Source organism: Beta vulgaris, chromosome 4 (genome assembly GCF_026745355.1).
Source record: "Beta vulgaris subsp. vulgaris cultivar EL10 chromosome 4, EL10.2, whole genome shotgun sequence".
Taxonomy (NCBI): Eukaryota; Viridiplantae; Streptophyta; class Magnoliopsida; order Caryophyllales; family Amaranthaceae; genus Beta; species Beta vulgaris.
The window spans coordinates 58,274,938-58,293,944 of NC_079205.1; the positions used below are offsets into that span (position 1 = coordinate 58,274,938).

The 19,007-nt window shown below is 34.0% G+C and overlaps 2 protein-coding genes across 8 annotated transcripts; one reads left to right on the plus strand and one right to left on the minus strand.

The window, feature by feature from the left end:
* The first annotated feature begins 3,626 nt into the window (after window positions 1-3,626).
* LOC104890466 (putative pentatricopeptide repeat-containing protein At5g08490) lies at window positions 3,627-10,637 on the plus strand. 7 transcript variants are annotated; one of them, XM_048643470.1, is made up of 5 exons: window positions 3,627-3,836; window positions 4,358-7,991; window positions 8,612-8,718; window positions 8,806-9,014; window positions 9,820-10,637. In XM_048643470.1, the coding sequence occupies exons 1-2, from the start codon at window positions 3,630-3,632 to the stop codon at window positions 6,668-6,670; spliced, it is 2,520 nt and encodes an 839-aa protein (XP_048499427.1). In that variant the 5' UTR covers window positions 3,627-3,629; the 3' UTR covers window positions 6,671-7,991; window positions 8,612-8,718; window positions 8,806-9,014; window positions 9,820-10,637. The 7 variants fall into 7 exon arrangements, with proteins under 7 accessions (XP_048499427.1, XP_048499423.1, XP_048499424.1 ...); XM_048643466.2 differs by lacking the exon at window positions 3,627-3,836 and having other exon boundaries at window positions 3,843-7,236; window positions 7,903-7,991; XM_048643467.2 differs by lacking the exon at window positions 3,627-3,836 and having other exon boundaries at window positions 3,843-6,687; window positions 7,038-7,991.
* LOC104890467 (VQ motif-containing protein 31) lies at window positions 8,097-9,932 on the minus strand. The gene is made up of 2 exons (XM_010675974.2): window positions 9,794-9,932; window positions 8,097-8,992 (listed from the first exon to the last, which is right to left on the minus strand). The coding sequence occupies exons 1-2, from the start codon at window positions 9,815-9,817 to the stop codon at window positions 8,450-8,452; spliced, it is 567 nt and encodes a 188-aa protein (XP_010674276.1). The 5' UTR covers window positions 9,818-9,932; the 3' UTR covers window positions 8,097-8,449.
* Window positions 10,638-19,007: the final 8,370 nt, after the last annotated feature.

The following is a 19,007-nucleotide window of genomic DNA, read 5'->3' on the forward strand; positions in this document are numbered from 1 at the left end:
GTCGATCTTTCAATTATTCTTGAATAATGTAAATTTTTGGACGCATTTGTTTTTAATAGGTTTTGACGTGTTGATAATCAGTTTATATGGTAAGCCATATTTTCGAGCTCATCTATTTTTCCTTTCCTTGCCTCTATGTCCCTACTTCCATTGTAAAAGTATTAATGTTTTAGATGTTTATAAGTTATTTTGACTCACTAGAAATAAATAGGGTGTAAAGGTTGCATTATTGAGGAATAATTGAAAGGTTGATTTATTAAAAATTAATCGGTCAAAGATTATATAATTAGAATCAATTATTCTTATGGTAAATTACTATAATTGAACCAATGTCTAATTATATGGATAAGAATCCAGGTTGGCCTAATTAGTTTGACACCTTGTTTCCACCCTTTTGATAAAGAATATTTGCCTTTTACAAAGTATGATTCTCAATTTTCCCTCCGCCACTTGCAAGGGATATTCATCTTACTTTTTTTTTTGAAAAAGTGCATGTCTGTATATCTGACTACACTGGTTGTTGTTCTAACTTATAACTTAATTAGTTAATGGTTGGTGTTAGCCTGTCAAAGTAGAAGTATAAAATATTGATATTCGGTCAAATAGTTGTTTACAAATAAATAGTCAAAAACTCAAACAAAACTTTAATACTTCCTCCCAACTGTTTTAAATAAAATATTGGGTAAAATGACACTATTCATTGATCAATTTTAACTCCAATTTATCGCCATTATATAAAGAAAAATAGTCACGTGGGATCTTGTTGTATTCGTCTCGATGCATACTATCAAATTATAACTTTTTTTATATTTTTTTAACGTGTGTACAACTAAAGATATTAATGATTAAAAAACGTGTTGGGTTACGTGAGCGTTTCATTCAAAATGGAATGGATGAAGTAGAAAATTTATACACCACCAATCACTGCCCAAAATATTATAAACTTTTGCTTCTGACAACTACTAGTAAAACACTATTTTCACCACTAAAAACTACTCATACCATTGCAAACACTCTTATTTTTCTTGACTAGTTAAATAATTGAGCAGTCAAAACACTAAAAACCTGTTTGGTTAGTGGTACTAAATGTGAAATCGTAATGTTTTTTAGTGTAAACTTGTGAAGATTTCCATGTTAATTAATATTCATGGTAATGAAATTAAATTTGATGTCAAAACATGGGTTTTCCTTCATAAATTTTCCTTACAACTCAGTTCTTCCCAAGTGATAACGGGTGATAATGAAATTTTAGAAAGAAAAAAAATATTTTGAGATAAAGCAGCATTACCATGAATATTGACATGAGAATGCATTCACAAATTTACACTAGAAATCATTACCATTACTACCATTTAGTACCACTAACCAGATGGGCCGTAAAAGCTACCTCAAAAGCTTTTGCCACACACACCCATAACATGTATATGTGAATGATTGAAAGTTTGTAATCTCACTATTTAAATAATTGAGCGATAGGTGATAGTTTAATGATATTGGCATCACCACCGTACAAATCTCATAGGCCATTGGGTTCACCCTTATAAAAAGGGATTTCTAAATTTTTACCCACTTGTACGGGACTTCGTTGTACCCCGTTAGAAAATAAACGAGTCACATAACTTTTTTAGTATATGTAGATTTTTGCTTATGGTTAATGAAATTTTATATATGATTAGGAGTTTTAAGATGATTGTATACAAAATATGTCATAACGTGTGAATTCATTGTACAGAGAATTAATATTGTGCGTGTCTTACAAATGTATGTGAACCCCATAAGCAGATAAACTTTTCGCAACAATTAAATTAGAGATGGCCAACAATGCGGACCAATCCAGCCCAACCCGCCTCTTAGGCCATGTGGGTTGAGCCCGCGAAAAGCCCGATCCAACCCAGCGCGGTCCACAAAAGCGGTCCAGACCAGCCCAAGTAATTATTCAACCAAGTTGTATATATTTTAATCAAATTGCATATATTATAATTCAATTAAATTCAAAAATAATGAAATTATTCATCAATATTAATAATTGTATATATTTTATTTAATATTAAAGGTTTTATGAAACAATAATAAATGATTACATAACTTTGAAAAAAAATATTCTCATGCCAGCTCGCCAGGCCCACAAATTGCCAGAACCGCAAAAATCGGTAACAGACCGGTATAGGCTAAGATTTTTCAGCCCGTTGACCAGCCCACCCAAACTGTGAATTTCACGGTCCGGTCCTGTATCGTGAAATCTCAGTCCGGCCCACTAGGGTCTACAAACTAGCCCGCCCAACCCGTACCTATGGCCATTTCTAAAATGCGTCCACAAGTGTTGTGCACTTGTTGAATTGGTAGCACCAATGCATCATCTTGGATAGTTATGCGTGCACCACTGGGATATAATTGCCTACCGAGTATTGTGATACGGATGCAAAAATTAAAGTTGGTATATCATTCATGAATTGTTTATTGAGGAGCGATGATATAGACTACTTTAACAAGACATATTATTTATGGGGAATTGGGTAACATAAAAAAAATAAAAGCTAAATAATATTTTAAGTGGTGAATCCATATTAAATAAAAAATGGAGATTCTATTTGAGACAAACATAAATGGAAAAAGGGAAATTCCTATTGGTAACCGTGTAATCTATCGATTTACCAATGGTAACTTTGTGGTTTTAGAATTCCTCAAAATGACCTTGTACTCTTGTTGAATCAATGCACGCAAATTGAGATGTTACTAGAATGCAAATTGTGGCGAATTTGATCATTTTTTCCAAATTTCGACCTCAAATTTGAGCCACAAGACTAAAACGACTCCTGAATCTTGTCAGCGCTAGTTTTTTCGGAATAATTTGCGTCCCAGAAATATCTCTATTTATATGCATTATTTTGGGAGTTGAAAAAAAAGTCCGGTCAAGATTTTGGGGGTTAATTTAGTCCTTTATGGGTCAAATTTGAGGTTGAAAATTTGCAAAAAAGATTAGATACCCCTCAATTTGCATTCCACAAACATTTCGATATGCATTTATTGATTTAACGATTAAATATAACGTAAATTTAACGGAAAAAGTCATGTTTGGGAATTCAACAAAAGTACAATGTCATTTTTAGGAATTTGAAGTCACAAGGTTATCGTTGGAAAACCGAAAAATTACAAGGTTACCAATGGAAATTTTTCATGGAAAAATCCAAACACTACTATAACAACTATTGTTGGTAGACTAGTATATATCTGAACTAAACTTATTAAACATGATTAATCTTTATTGAAACTTATTTTTGAGTACTCCCTCCGTCCCATAATATAGTGCTTGTTTCTTTTTTTACACGGTCTTCAAGACGTAACTTTGACCTTTAATATCTTCAATTTCGTATTAATAAAAAATATAAAAAGTTGATATTAATAAACTACACATTGAGACGAATCTAACAAGATCCCACATGAATATGTTTTTTTATATATACAAATGAGAATATTTGGTTAAAGATTTTAAAGTTTGACCCATCAAAAATGAAATAGGCACTATATTATGGGACGGAGGGAATATTATATTAGACCTAATCAGATCTGATCTGAATTAATTGGACATGAAACTTATCAAAAATTGAACATAAAACACACTCAATGGTCTAATGGTTCCAACAGGGTCAAGCGACGAAACCCTTAATTACAAAATTACAACTCTCTCTGTCCTTCTCTCTCCATCAAGCTTCATCCACTCCAAATTTCCCTCTAAAAATTATGAATTTGACCCAAAATTTGGGATTTTCAGAAGAGTATTCCAAACAAATTCAACTTTTCAACAAGATTGGAAACTCAGATTTTCCACACATTTGAAGGTTTGTCTACAACTAATTACAATACTCCTGCAAGCTTTAACATTAAAAGTTTGAAATTTTCCATAAATTAGAGGGAAATTTACAGAATCGCAGAAACCCAACTTTGAAAAGTAGTTCAATTTCTTATTTATCTGTTTCAATTTTTGTATGCTGAAGAAATTTCAGATTTTGAGCTAGTTCAGTTAGTTGTCACACATAAAATGCTTTAGACAATGCAAATACTAGACTTCAAAAAATGGAGTGAACTTATAAATGCTCAATCTATTAATGGAAAACATGATGAAGTTCTAAAAATTTTCCTTTCCAAATTAAAGCATCCTTTTGGGTTTAAACCTGATTATCTTGTGCTGCAAACTGCTTTAAAATCATGTGCTACTATTTCATCTCTTAATGTGGGCAGAGCTCTCCATAGTTTGGTTGTTAAATTGGGTCATATTTCCTGTCTTTCTGTATCTAAGGGACTGCTTAATGTGTATGCTAAGGGTAAAGATTTTGATGATTGTAAGAAGTTGTTTTACCAGATGCCGAAATATGATACTGTTGTTTGGAACATTGTATTGTCTGGGTTGTCTGGGTCCCAAGTACATGATGGAGAAGTGATGAGATTGGTGTATGATATGCACACTTGCAAGGAAACTGAGCTGAGTCCTGTAAGCATTGCTATTGTTCTTCCTGTTTGTGCACGTTTGCGGGTTTTAAATGCTGGTAGGAGTGTACATTGTTATGCTGTAAAGTCAGGGTGGGAGTCTGAAACACTTGTAGGGAATTCACTTGTGTCGATGTATGCGAAATGTGGGTTGGTCTATGATGGTGCGTATGAATCGTTTTGTGAGATTAATGATAAAGATGTTATTTCGTGGAATGCGTTGATGGCTGGGTTTATAGAGAATGGGTTTTATAATGACGCTTGGGTGTTTTTTAGACGTATGCTTTTGGGGCCTGTTTCCCCAAACTACGCGACGTTGACAAGTATTTTACCTGTATGTGCGATGTTAGATGGAGATGATGCTTACAGTTTGGGGAAAGAGTTGCATGCTTACGCTCTTAAACATAGTGATCTGCAAAAAGATGTTTTTATTGTCAATGCTCTAATGAGCTTTTACTTGAGGATGGGTGTAGTGGAAGGTGCAGAAGCCTTGTTTGATGGGATGGCATCAAGGGATCTTGTTTCATGGAATGTCCTTATTGGTGGGTATGCTTCAAACAATGAGTATTCTAAAGCAGTCCACTTGTTTCAGAATCTTGTTTCATCTCAGACGCTAGAGCCAGGCTCTGTCACTCTTATATCTGTCCTTCCTGCTTGTGCCCATCTGCAAAATCTGTGGATGGTTAAGCAGATTCATGGATTTATTTCCCAATATCCAACTTTATATGATGATACAGCAGTTAGTAATGCCCTGATAAGCTCGTATGCCAAATGTAATGATCTTGATTCATCTTTTAGGACATTTATGATAAGTTCTCAGAGGGACTTGATCTCATGGAATTCACTGCTTGATGCTTTTGCTGAGAGAGGATGTGAATTGCAGTTGCTTAATCTTCTATACCAGATGTCTGAAGAGAGAGTAGGACCTGATTCCATCACTATTTTAACTTTGATTCAGTTTTATGGTAGTATTTCCAAATTATCTAAGATTAAAGAAGCTCATGGTTATTTACTTAGGGCATGTCTTTGTCAAAATGATACTCAACCTACCCTAGGTAATGCTTTACTTGATGCATATGCTAAATGTGGCTGTGTGAATTATGCAAACAAGATTTATAAAATAAAATTGGGTGAAGGGAAGCTGAAGTGGAATACAGAAATACCAGGATATATAAATTGGAATATACAAGCAGGAGAATGTAAAGATTTGGAGGGTATATCTCAAACTCATCGTACAACATTTAACTTAATGATCCGTGCCTATGTAGAGAATAATTGTCTTGAACAGGCTGTTGCTCTATTGTTTGACTTGCAAGTTCAAGGTGTGAAGCCTGATGCAATGACCATCATGAGCATTCTGCCCATATGTGTTAAAATGGCTTCAGCCTATTTGCTGAGGCAGTGCCATGGATACATGGTCCGGGCTTGTATAGAGGATATACAATTGAAAGGAACTATGATCGACATATACTCAAAGTGTGGTTGTTTAAGCTTAGCTAACAAGCTTTTCTGGTCAAGTACTCACAAGGACCTAGTCATGTTTACGGCTCTAATTGGTGGGTATGCCATGCATGGTATGGGAAAAGAAGCACTTGTTCTGTTCAAGCACATGCTTGTGTTGGGTTTGAGGCCAGATCATGTAGTTCTTACTGCTATATTGTCTGCCTGTAGTCATGCCGGACTTGTGGATGAGGGCTTGAAATTTTTTGATTCCATAGAGAAGGTTTATGGAATGAAACCTACCATGGAGCAATATGGCTGCGTTGTGGATCTTCTTGCTCGACGAGGCAAAATTAAGGACGCATATACTTTTGTCACTGAGATGCCTGTGAAAGTGAATTCAAACATATGGAGCTTATTGCTTGGAGCATGTAGGACATATCATGAGGTGGAACTGAGTCAGATTGTCGCTGATCAACTTTTACGTTCAGAAGATAGTGATATTGGGAGTTATGTGGCAATGTCAAATCTTCATGCAGCAGAAGAAAAGTGGGACAATGTCTTGGAGATTAGAAAAGTGATGAAGACAAGAGATTTGAAGAAGCCTGCTGGATGTAGTTGGATTGAAGTTGATAGAAGGAGAAGAATATTTGTATCTGGTGACTCTTCTCATCCAGAGACAGATGCAATGTATAACACATTGATGGCCTTGGATAAAAAAGTTAATGAGCCGCTCAATTTTGAATGATTGCTCGTGGTGAAAAGGTATTATATAACTTGGACTTTGGATAATTAGTAGAGTGTTTCCTGGTATGGCTGGTCCTTTAACATCTTCCTTTCTAGAGAGAAAATTTTTCTAACAAACTGCTTAGCTTGGCTCATCACTGCTGCATGCTAGATATCTGCACATCTTTGACAGTGAAAAGTGGAGTAGAAGAAGCTAGATCACACATGAAACACTTTTATAGAGCTGTTTATTGAAGTGGTTAGGCAGTTGGCTTCATTACTTCCGAAGGCTGGCAACAATAAGTAATATGTTGTAGTTAGTAAGTTTGTTCTATGTGTTCACATGTGACTGATTAGAGGACTTGTAAATTTACATCTTACACAAACAGATGGGTGGAAAAGGGATGCTGTGCCTGGCTGTCTTCATATGCAATTTGTCAGAGGTGGGAACGAAATGAGGTGTTTGGAACTTCGATTCTGGCACATGAAAGGACTGAGAATGAAATTGCACCAGCCAGTTGTATAAATTGATCCTCTCATTGTCTTGTCGTTCTTTCCAAGGGTATTGACCCTTGTGAACCAAATCAGGTGCTCCTTTTCTTCTTAACAGTTTTTCTTCATCTTCAAAGCCTTATCTTTTTTTTGTTCCTTTTGTTTCTTTCTGTCCTTGTTTGGTTGCCAGAGAAAAGAGGGCACTTTACCATCTTTGCAAAATGTCCTTTGGTGTGTTATCTCCACGTGTTCTCAGTCTGTTTGTCTATCCCATTCTATTTTCTTGCTTTCTTGAAGAAACAATGTTGTCTGTAATCACTTAACTGTTTATATTTCCTTTTGTCTTCTTTCTATATCTCCTCCTTCATCGACATTTAAGTAAAGATTTACCTCGCAAGCTTATTATTAATAGAATGGTTAGGTATATATGGTGCTTGCATGTGCAAGATATATATCTTGTCCAATATGTGATGCCTTGCTCTCTGAGGCAAATAATAGTTAGTTTGCACTGGCATTGCATTACTTCATTTGTTGATATGTTGGTTATAATGTTTGCTGATAATGAAGTAGGCTGTCATAAGTTTTGCTTTGTCAGCTAAGTTTACCAAAGAGCTTTTTCTGTTTGCTTCAACTAACATTACCAATCTTATTACCTTGGTTTGATGTATGACTTTAGCTCGGGTACCGCTAGTAGACCACTATGCTGGAGTTCTCTAGCTTCATCATCTTATGAAATCTAATATTAGTTGATTTGACTCGCAGAATAGTTTATGTGGATGATGAGTAAACTGAAACCCACGACTATCAGCCAACAGCCATTGTTTTTAAGGTCATTGCTGATATGCTTTGTGGTAAGTGGGAAGGCATTTAAATCAGCTGGTTTGGACATATAGTGCAGTGGAGACACATGACCTTGATAAGTCTAGTCTCTCTTTTTCCTTTTGCAAATATCTATCTATTTCAAAAAATCAAAGATTGTGTTATAATGGAAAACAATAGCTTTCGAGTCTACAAGTTACATATGCAATGAGACAGTAGATATATATCTAATGTAAGAAATTCTCAGCCTATATATCTCAAGTATAATACTATGCAATTATACGGAGTTTGGTGAAGCAGCTGGTTACAACATCATCCTTTTTTCACTATCTGATGTGATCAATTAGCTGACAGTAAGAACTAAGATCTCTAGGTTTTTTGCCTGCCCAGAAAGATGTTGACGAGTCTTCTCTTCGAAGGGAGAAGAAAAGTGTAAGAAAAGAGGAAAGCAAGCTGCCTTTTCATGCTCTACTTTTATAATAGTTACTCACTACTCTTTTTGGAAAATTTTCGATTCTTCACCTGTTTGGTGAGATGTTAGAGGGAACAAACTGAGTAACTCTGGTTCATTAAACCCTGGTTTTGATCTCGGGGAAGGATGTAAATAAAATCGCCTCTCTCTGATAGCTTTCTCTTCTTCTTGTGTATCCAGATCTGGGGCCGATGCTTCACCTCTGCTTTCTCTTTCAACTAAAGATAGGTTTGAGAAGCATTTCGTCGGGGTGTTCATAGGGCTTGTTCGAACAACCCTTAGAGGAGGTTTAATAATCTCTAACTTGGCCTTGTATTGTCTTCTTTCATGTAGTTTAAATTCTGGTTTTTTTATGCCGATATTACCTTTTGCAGTAGTTACTTCGTGTGCTGCTTCTGATGACCCTGTAAGCCGTTGGACAACATCCTTGAAAGTCTCAGTGTCGGCTTGCACAAAAGTTGTGAATTGTTTCGGATCACTCACGATCTTTTTTGCGGGCGTCTCCATGTTGGGTTCATCAAATGCAGAGCAGAGCAGTCTTTTATCTGGCAACCTTGGTTTCTGCAAGCAATAGAACTTATAGGTACAGTTTAAGTTTGTTTTTGTGAAACTTATATTTAAAACCTGAAGTAACTTCTAATATAAGAAATGCCACAGCATTTGCTTAAAGTTATTGTGTTTGACTTGACTTGCCTAACTCAAATGTATTAAAGATCATCTTTCCTAACTCTAAAAGAATGTTTTGCTTAAAGAAATTCCATGTGATATCATTTTGTTGCAGAATACATTAAAGTTAAGTAAACTTCTTTATAAATTACAAGTTGTTCACCTGAAGATTAGGAAGATCATTTATTTCTCCCTATATAGAATTTAAAGCTTTTGATTTCGTCTGAGGTGGGCAGAAAGTCATAAAGTAAACTGTGATGGTTTTTCTTTCAATGGTAGCAATGATTTCCAAAATATCTGGTGTGCCAGTCTAATGTAGTGCAACAAAACCAATCTTAACCAATTAAAATCCCCGTTCGGCGTTCAGTATTACTATGTAGTAGTTTTCAGTTTTTGGTTTTAAAATTTTTTAAAAGCCGTATAATGAATTTAAAACTAGACATATCTATACCAATTAACGTTTATATTGTGATCTGACAATAGAAAACTGAAAACGAGTCTATATTGCTTACACAATTCTATTTTTAGTTTCCAAAAAACTGAAAAAAGAATATATAACAAACAGTCCATATAGATTATTACTTCTTTTCCTTTGCAAAATATTCCCCTACTTTTTAGAAATTCTTATACTACAAGACTTATGCTTGAAAAGATTGAACTAAAAACTCTTCATTCTAAGTCATAAATAAATCTGACCTGAATTGTCATTCCTCTCTTCATAGACAGCCAAGAAGTTCTGGATTGAGCATACCTCGATACGACGATAACTGATCGAAAAACCCGGGAGTCTACAAAGCTGAACTCATGCCTTCATTCATCTGTTTGAAGGGAATGCATAGGAGAGAGAGAATAAGAGAAAGCAAGGATAGACAGAAACTGGAAAAAAGGAGAGATAGAAAGATGGGAAGCAACAAAAGACGTTAAGAACTCATATTACAACTCAAGAAGGCAGTTGAGACAAAGCAAATGCAACCGCAAAGCAATGCAACCAGTTGTTGTGCTCACATCACTCATATTGAAAGAAAGGAAATCTTTTTTGGTCATACTATACATAATACATTGGTAGGTTTTATACTTCATCTGTTTTGTATTAGTCGCTACACTTCTCAATTTACGGACTCTTAGGCAATTTTTGGAAAAGAGAGATATAGAGTAAAAAGAAAAGGGACCCATGTGAAAGGAGAGAGATAGAGAGAGTTTATGCCCAAAAAAGAAGTGTAGCAAGTAATGTGAAACTTTCCACAATAAAAAGTGTAGCGAATATTATAAAACGGAGGAAGTATTTGATTAGTTGTAGAATAAGTCCATAATGACTCTCGTCCTCAAAATAACTGCCAAAAAAAATACAGTATGTAAATTGGTTACCTTGAGTTATTATATAGTTGTCAATGAGTTGGTTATGTGTGGTAAGAGATGGATAGGAATGGTATGGGTTTCTAAAATGAGTAGTTAGTTTGAGCTGTTGAGGTTGTGATGTTGACTCTTTTTGGACTCTTTTTAACTGCAAAAGTTTCTATATGGGCTTAACAAAAGTTGACAACTTGGCAATTTAGTTTTTGTTGTCTAGTAACGCAAGAAATTGGGAGTTGAGAAGAAAATTTAGGTTCTCCACATTGTTTGAGCTTTGAAAAGATGAATTAGTGTATCTTGAGCTAAAATGTATGCTATATTTTGGTACCCAAAAGACTATAAGTTTGTTTGGTCCTTTGTTTTTCTAAATACACGTTGCAATATTGGTGAAAAGCTAAAATTGGTTTTTCATTGGTCAAACATAGCTGGTTCATGAACTACTTAAGTTCGATTTGAAATTTTCATGAGCTAGATAGAGCTAAATTTGACTCGCAAAACTCGTGAATAGGCTCGAAAGAATTTTTTTTATCCAGTTTCTTTTACAAATTATAAAATATAAGTGGAAATCAATGTTGCAATATTGGTGAAAAGCTAAAAGAATTTCAAAAAAATAATAATTATGACATACTAGAACATAATTTTCAAACTTAATTGGATTCTAAGATTAGATGAAAATAAAAGAGTTCGAGTAAGCCAAGCAACCCTTGGCTTAGGCTTGGATCGACATCTTGACACCCCTACTCAAGATAGTGACAATAAGTTACAATCATGACATTGCATATTTGTGGTTGCGGAATTTAAAAATGAGAGAATATGATAATGCTATTTCAAATATGTTATCTATTGGCTATTTAGCTTATACTCCCTCCGTTTCCTAAAGATCTTCCCTCTTTCCGTTTAAGGGTGTTTCCAAAAGATATTCCCTCTTTTGCTTTATTCCTTAATTGGCAAAACAAATTTCCCTATTTACCCTCTCATGTCACTATCATATGGTCTACCATTACATTATTAATTCAATTTTACTCCTTTTCTCTCTCCTACTTTAACCCCTTTTTATTTGTTTATTTATCTTAACCCCTTTCTCTCTCCTACGTTACTCACACCATGCCCCCACACAACTTGATTTTCCTTGGTATCTGTAGGAACAGTAAGTGGGAAAATCTTTAGGAAACGGAGGGAGTATTAAGTTATGATATAACATTTATGTTTGTCATAGCTTTTTTCTGGGAGTACACTAGTTCTTTTTAGTTTACCACTCACCAGGTAAAAGATTAAAAGCTAAAATTTTTGATTAAAAAAATAATCTTAAAAAATCGACTAATATTAATCTAATATAAATATCGGTTTTTTTCACCAAATACCCCCCGAGTTTTCACGAAATTTATGGGGTATTCTCACACTTTTAAAAATACACGGGGTACCCCTCAATTTCTACATAATACACCCAAATGTCGCCATTAGTCGTTAGCTCTAATTTTCTGCTTTAAACCCTACTTACTCCCTAATCCTATTCGTAATACTGACTCCTACCTCTAACCCCAAACCTTAACCCTAACCCATTTTCCCACCACCCACTCCCCCACCCTCCCACCATCCCTGCCCCTAACACCTCCACCCCCTCCTCCCACCTCCTCGTACCCCCTACTCGATTTCCCCCCACCCCGTCGAATTTCGCTCCCCTCCCCCACCCCCGATTTCGCTCCCCTCCCCGACCCTCGGCGGTTAACTGGCGATGTTTTCTTCTCTCTCTCCACTACTCACGCTGCGAAAATTGATTTTGTTTAAAATGCAGCCACTTGTTGTGGGCTGCGGAAATCAGTTCAACCACCTATTGTGGGCTGCGGAAATTGGTGGGGTGGGATGCGGAAGTCAACATGGGTGGGGGAGCTGCGGCAGGGTGGGGGATGGGGGTAGCTGGTGGGGTGGGGGAGGGTTAGGGTTTAGGTTTAGGGGTTAGGTTAGTGTTTAAGGTTAGAATTAAGGTTAAATAGGGTTTAAATCAAATATTCAGAGTGAATGATTAACGGCGATTAACGTCGTTAGTCATGAGAGCATTTGGGTGTATTATGTTGAAACTGAGGGGTACCAAGTGTATTTTCAAAAGTGTGAGAATACCCGGTGAATTTCGTGAAAACTCGAGAGTATTTGGTGAAAAAATTGTATAAATATTATAAAAAAATATGCCAAGTTGCTCATTAAGTTGTTGAGTCAATATAAGATTTCAAGTTCATATATAAAAACCCTCTCGATTTACACACTTAGTCTCAGACTCCTATATTAATTGACTTGTCATCAAAAGCGATACATACAAGACATTCTAACAAGCTTAAATAATAAACAAAGTCAACACTTAACATATGAAATTCCTCAAATCCTTGGATGCTCATCTATGAGGTGTAACAAGTACAAGAAATGCTACCTTTTGCCACCTTGAGCACTCAATTGTCAACAGAACGTAGAAATAAATGAAAGTGAAACCAATCTCCACCAGTGCTAGCAAACTTCAGAAAAATTCCATGAAAAAGCAAAAATTCCTGCTATTTTGACAATTTTCTTTCTACAATCCTCGTGTAATCAGTGATGAAGACCGTACCTTTACTAGCTAGCTACCATGAAAGTGAAATTAGTCAACAAAAATCATGAATTTTGTGTTAAATTGAAGCTTTCAAGAATCAAGTCAATTAGTCAAAGTTACGTATTATCTCGTGAACTTTGCCTTTCAATTTTAATGCATTTCACGTCCATTTAATGAAAAGTCTTGAACTTGTAACCTCGTTAATTTTTTCCTAAGGTACATGTTGTAGACATGGAGTGTCTTATTGAAGGGGACCATGGCCAAATCTCTAAAGTAGAGGAGTTAAGATGCCCACGTATTACTATTTGCCTTTCAATTAGAGTAACTTTTTTTAATCTATACTATTTATTGCGGAAAAAGACTAGTGAGGCTAGGAAATTTTCCAGGGCACCTTGTAGATAATAGTACGAAAATAGTTGAAACTTAAAATATAACGATCTAATTATTAAATAGATTAAATTAGTCATCGAAAGACATTAACCTAGTCATCATTAGACTTATTCTCTTTTTGATATTGGGCTTACCATTTCCTAATTTTAATTTAAAATTAGGCGGTCTCTTACAAGACAAACTCTTTTTTGTTACGTTTAATTAGGACAGAAAAACTTAGTATTTAATTTGACAATTCGATCTGAATATAACTTGAAAACAGCGGATTAGAATTGAAATTTTCAACCTGTTTCATTAAATAGATTGGCCCAATCAACCCATTTAGTTATATAAGTTAAGTTAATGTTAGAAACTGGAATTTTCAACCCGAAACCAACTTGTTCTTGACTCGTTTGCCTCACTTATTTAGAATGTCTAAATGTATTATTTTGTGTGATTTTTTTTCAAAAGTACAAAGATCTCTAAAAAAAGATCTTAGTATAAGCAAGCATCTTTTTCTTAGTTGTTTTGTTAATCTAGTATTTATTTTAAGTAATTCATTTAATTCAAGTAATAATAGTGATTAGATGGGTTAAACAAGTAACTCATTTAATAACTAGGTTGGATCAATGTTGAGTTTTCCAACTCGTTTATATAAATGAGTTAGGTTTGGATTTAGAGAACTACAACCCATTTATTGGCCCTAATACCATACTAACCTGTTAATTTTCCCTACCCTTAACATGATTGTTCATCAGTCAATATTCCCTTATTAGGTAGTAAAAACCAAGCTATTATTGGAAGTATAAAAGATTCACTTAGTTGCCAAAATAAAAATAAAATATTCGCTTAAAGAACCTACATATATACAAGGTTCATGGATAGATCTACATAAAGGATGAGGAGCTAACTCATGTGGTAGAACACTCCCCTCTGATCCTTGAGGTCAGGGGTTCGATCCTTACCCAATGTTGAGGTATTTTCTTAGCATGTTTTGCATGCTTTACCAGCCAATGTGTTGGTAGTTCCTACAAGGCTAGTAGCCTTGGTAGGGGTTAGCTCTTGGGCTGACTTAATTTCCCAATAAAAAAAATAAAAAAATGGATAGATCTACATATATACAAGAATCATCATAAAATAATGGACTATACTTCCTCGTTTCAAAATAGTTGCATCATTTGACATTCGGTAATAACTATTCATGAACCAACTTTGACAAGTCTTTTATCATCATTATATAAGAAAAAACATAGCCAAGTGTGATCTTGTTAAATTCGTCTCAATACAAGGATTTTAAATATCAACTTTTTATAATTTTTATTAATACTCAATTAGATATACTAACGTTCAAAAAAGCGTCTTAGCAAACGTGAAAAAGCAAACGGTGCAACTATTTTGAAAGAGAGGAAGTATATAATAAGATGCACCAATACACGGTACACCATGTAAGTAAGTATGGCTCAAAGCCTGTGACTTTGTTCGCTTTACTAAAATAGTGATTATGAGCATATTATGATCAACATATACTGTACACACCAAAATCTCACTCATTTTTCAGCAATGGCGAGAGAATTGTATATTTGTATCCTACGTTGACAAGAAAAGTGCATGCAACTGTTGCATAGAATATCTTCCATAATAAATATGTGTTATGATAACTAGAAGAAAGTATACTCTGTCCTGAAATTCACGTTATTCATTTATCTTATCAGGAACACATCAAAGGACAAATCTGCAACTGTACAAGTTTATTTGTAGAAAGCATTAACTCCCAAGACCAACTAGAAGTTATATGTACCTTTCAGAATTTATACCTACACCCACAAATTTATACCACTCAAACAACTTTTGTTCGTTATCATATAGACATATACTAGTATCAAGCTTGTTTGGTGGAAGTGGTGGGAAATCAAGTCACAAGTTCGAACCCCACTACTTACTTATGCTTGGGAGTAGGGATTCCTTTATATCTCCCCACTCTCAAGCGTTGACATGTCACCTGTGTAATTGGGCTGACTGACCTGTGCGAAGTGCTGGTACAGTAAGGTCCTTCTTCTTACTAGCGGGTCCCCAATGAATCCCAAAAAAAAATATATAGACATATACTAGTATAATTGCTTTCTTTTTCATACTCTCTCCGACCAATTCGGCGCTAACAAAGCTTAATTTAATCCCCTCATTTCATAGCTATAAATTTTACGTTCAAAACTCCATAAATTCTCTCAAGCAAAATCCTCAAAATACCCATCTAAATTACTTATCTTACATACTAGAAAAATGAACATGTTTTCATACCCAAAAGAAACCAATAAAACTATTAGTAGTAGTAGTACTAACACTGAAGAATTTAGTTTTCCTGTTATTAATTCTAACCCATTATCAAGCTTCATGTTATCATCTTCTTCAGCATCATCTTCATCCTTATGGCGGATTTCGTCGAGAGTTTACCACCATTATCAAGAAGATTATTACGACGAAGATGGCGGCCAAGAAGCTGAAAATGAAGATTATGATCATTATTATGATCGTAGGGAAGTTCGTAGCATGTGTGATGAGATTTTGCCTAGTAGAAGATCAGAGATTGATAGGAGCATGAGTTTTCAAAGCAATAATGAGTTTAAGGTTGAAGAAAGCATGGATTATTTGTGGGAAAATCATTTTAATCAAGAGGAGATTAAAGATAGAAAAAGTATTAGTGGTGAAGATAATATGGGTGTTATGGAAGTTGCTAAAATGGATAGGAAATCAAGTAATAGTAATAGTAGTAGTAGTACAAAAATGTTGGTTATAGGGAAGTTGTTGAAAAGACTTGTGTCAATTAGGAAATCAGCTCAGTTAAAAGCTTTCAAAACCAAGATTTCAAGGTAAAGATATATGGTATGTTTTGAAGTGATTTATCATAGGAGATCTTTGGAAATTTTTCATGAGTAGAGTTTGTTAGTTGGATTTGATGTACTTTTTGGATGTTTTGTTTATACAATCCGATGAATTTTCGAAGAAAATATTTATGATTGTCGGGGTAATTTTGTTTTAGTGAGAATGATGTATTTACCTAATAAAGTAGATGAAAATTCTTCCGTTTTAAGTAGTTATGATCGAGCAGTGAATAATACGATGGAAAAACCATTGTCATATGTATATTATGGTATGATTAACTTTTGTTTCTATTTTTAGAATTATACTCCTCGACATAACCTAATTTTATGACATTGTACGATACGTTTTTACTATGTACTAGTAATAAGAATAAATTAAACAAGAATGTTATTTTTTCCTAATCTTCTTTTGGTTAATTAGAACTTCAAGGATGAAGATGGGATTTTATATTGGTTGTTTTTGTGGTTAGTTTACATGGGAAAGTATATGGTTTATGTATGGATGAGCATCGAGTAATTGTAAAGGAGGAAATTAATGGGCCAATCATTTTCAAATAGAGGGAGTAGTAGTACAAATGCATGTGCAGAGTTGCAAATCAAATCACATGTGTGTAGTTCTTGTGCAACACCAACTTCCTCTGTGCTTAACTTTTTTAGTTATTTTGAAGGGACCAAATCTGTGCACATCATCTCCAACAGTTTGTAGACACAGTTCAACTTATATTTAGATTATGGATAAGTAAAAGTTATAAAATGTAGTGAGTAATTTGAAAAAGTTGAATAATTAAATAAAATAGGTTTAAATTGTTTGGAATATTAGAAAGAATTAAGATTAAATGAGATAAGTTCTGGAAAAATGAATTGAAGAGAACAAATCCCTATTGAATAATCTTATAAGTACAACATTCTTATGTTATTGAATAATCAATCCGCTTGAAATTACTCTAGAATTTGTATGCATCAGCTTGTAGGTTCTTAGTTCCTATTGTTTGTAGGATATATATGTTCTTTTCAACTTAAATATTTATTTTAATACTTTCTCCGTTTCAAATTAATTGTGACATTTTTAAAATTATGGACTCCTAGGTAAGTTTTGGAGAGGAGTGAGGTAGAGATCAGAAAGAAAACAAAATGACGGACTCCTAAGTAAAACTAGGTACAGTAAAATATTCAATAAGTTCAAATAAATTTAAATAAATTTGTATACACTAAATATAAGTTATGATAAGTTCCGTTAAGTTCTTGCTTTGACACTTGATTTCAAGAAAAATTTCAAGTCACGACACAAATTAAATGAAGTTATCTTATAAGAAATATTAACAACTTATATATACGTGTGTATACTATTTAACTTATTTTGATTTTGAACTTATCTGGATTTACAATATATTATTTAAACTTGTTTGAACATATTGTTAGTGGAAATTTTTAAAGTTTATATTATAAAGTATTTAGAACTTAACTAAACTTATCAAAACTTAAAACTTACCTGAACTTACTTTTAATTTACTAATTTTTTTTAATATGAAATACGATGTGAAAACAAGTCCAACGGGAACAAAGCCTAAGTTCCACAGACCACAATAGTAGGATACTCATGTTCGAATAAATAACAACACCCGAATTAACAACCATCTGATTTCGTGTTGCTATATAATACCGACTTTTTGGAACTTACCTCTCACTATGCAGTGTGGAAGTTAAAATGATCACATATCTCAACCTTTAATTTCCACTAAATAAATCATATATTTCCTCCGATGGCAGATGGTTTATGGATGGTGAGTTATTTGTTTTTACTTTTTTTGGGTAATTAAGTCCATATAAATCGTGTTAGAGGATCAATTTATTTTGTCAATTTTGTTTCTTTTTATATCTTACATAGTTATATGATTTTTATATCTTACAAATGGATTGAAATTATGTGTTCTTGTTGTTAAAGGCGAAAACTTTTATATGTTTTAGGAATTAAATTTAATTCAATTAACCTAAAAAGGATAGCTCATGTGGTGTTTTTTTTGGACCGTTCTATGATATTTTTGGTGCACCGCGTTATTCATTTAGACTCTGTTTCAATTTCGAAATTGAAAATTTTAAGGTTTACAATTTCACTTTAATTAATTGTAGTTATATCTAATTAATTTGTTATCATTATTTTCCATTTTGATTTTGTCATTTGCATTGAAGATCGTGGGTAATTGGTGATTATGATTGATCTGAGTTGCTAGTTAAGCATTGGATTGGTGTTGAAGTTGGGATTGATTGTATTTAGGTACATACCCTAAAACCTTCTTATAGGTATTTTTTTAAATTGGACCTACTATGACAAGTTTTTGGAGAGGCCATGAGCTTTGGACTTAGTTGGAGATGGATGGTCTAGTTTAGTGGGTCTATTTAATTGTTATAATTTTTACTAATATATATATAATAAAAGTATATTTAAGTTTAAAAAAGTGCATCGGAACAAATGCATAGGAAAGTGAGAATGATAAAAAAAAAGGGAGTACTAATGTTCTTCTTGTAACAAATGCCTTTTTGCACAAACACTAAAGAAAGAGGAAAGAAAATAAAATTTGACTCAACCGTTCGTATATTTTACCGAGTAGACTAACTAACTATGCTACAGCCTACAATACTCATGTTGGTATTTGTGAGGGAAAAAATTATTTAAAGACAATATATTATTTCTATTTTGAAAACTTTAAATGCACATTAGTGAATAATCTGGGGGTATCACCCG

Bases quoted from the DNA above. Each gene is read 5' to 3' on its own strand.
- LOC104890467 (XM_010675974.2), bottom strand. From the start codon at position 9,817: ATGAAGAGAGGAATGACAATTCAG. The intron at 8,993-9,793 runs GTCAGATTTATT...TATTGCTTGCAG, and splicing joins AGAGAGGAATGACAATTCAG to AAACCAAGGTTGCCAGATAA.
- LOC104890466 (XM_048643464.2), top strand. From the start codon at position 4,049: ATGCAAATACTAGACTTCAAAAAATGGAGTGAACTTATAAATGCTCAA.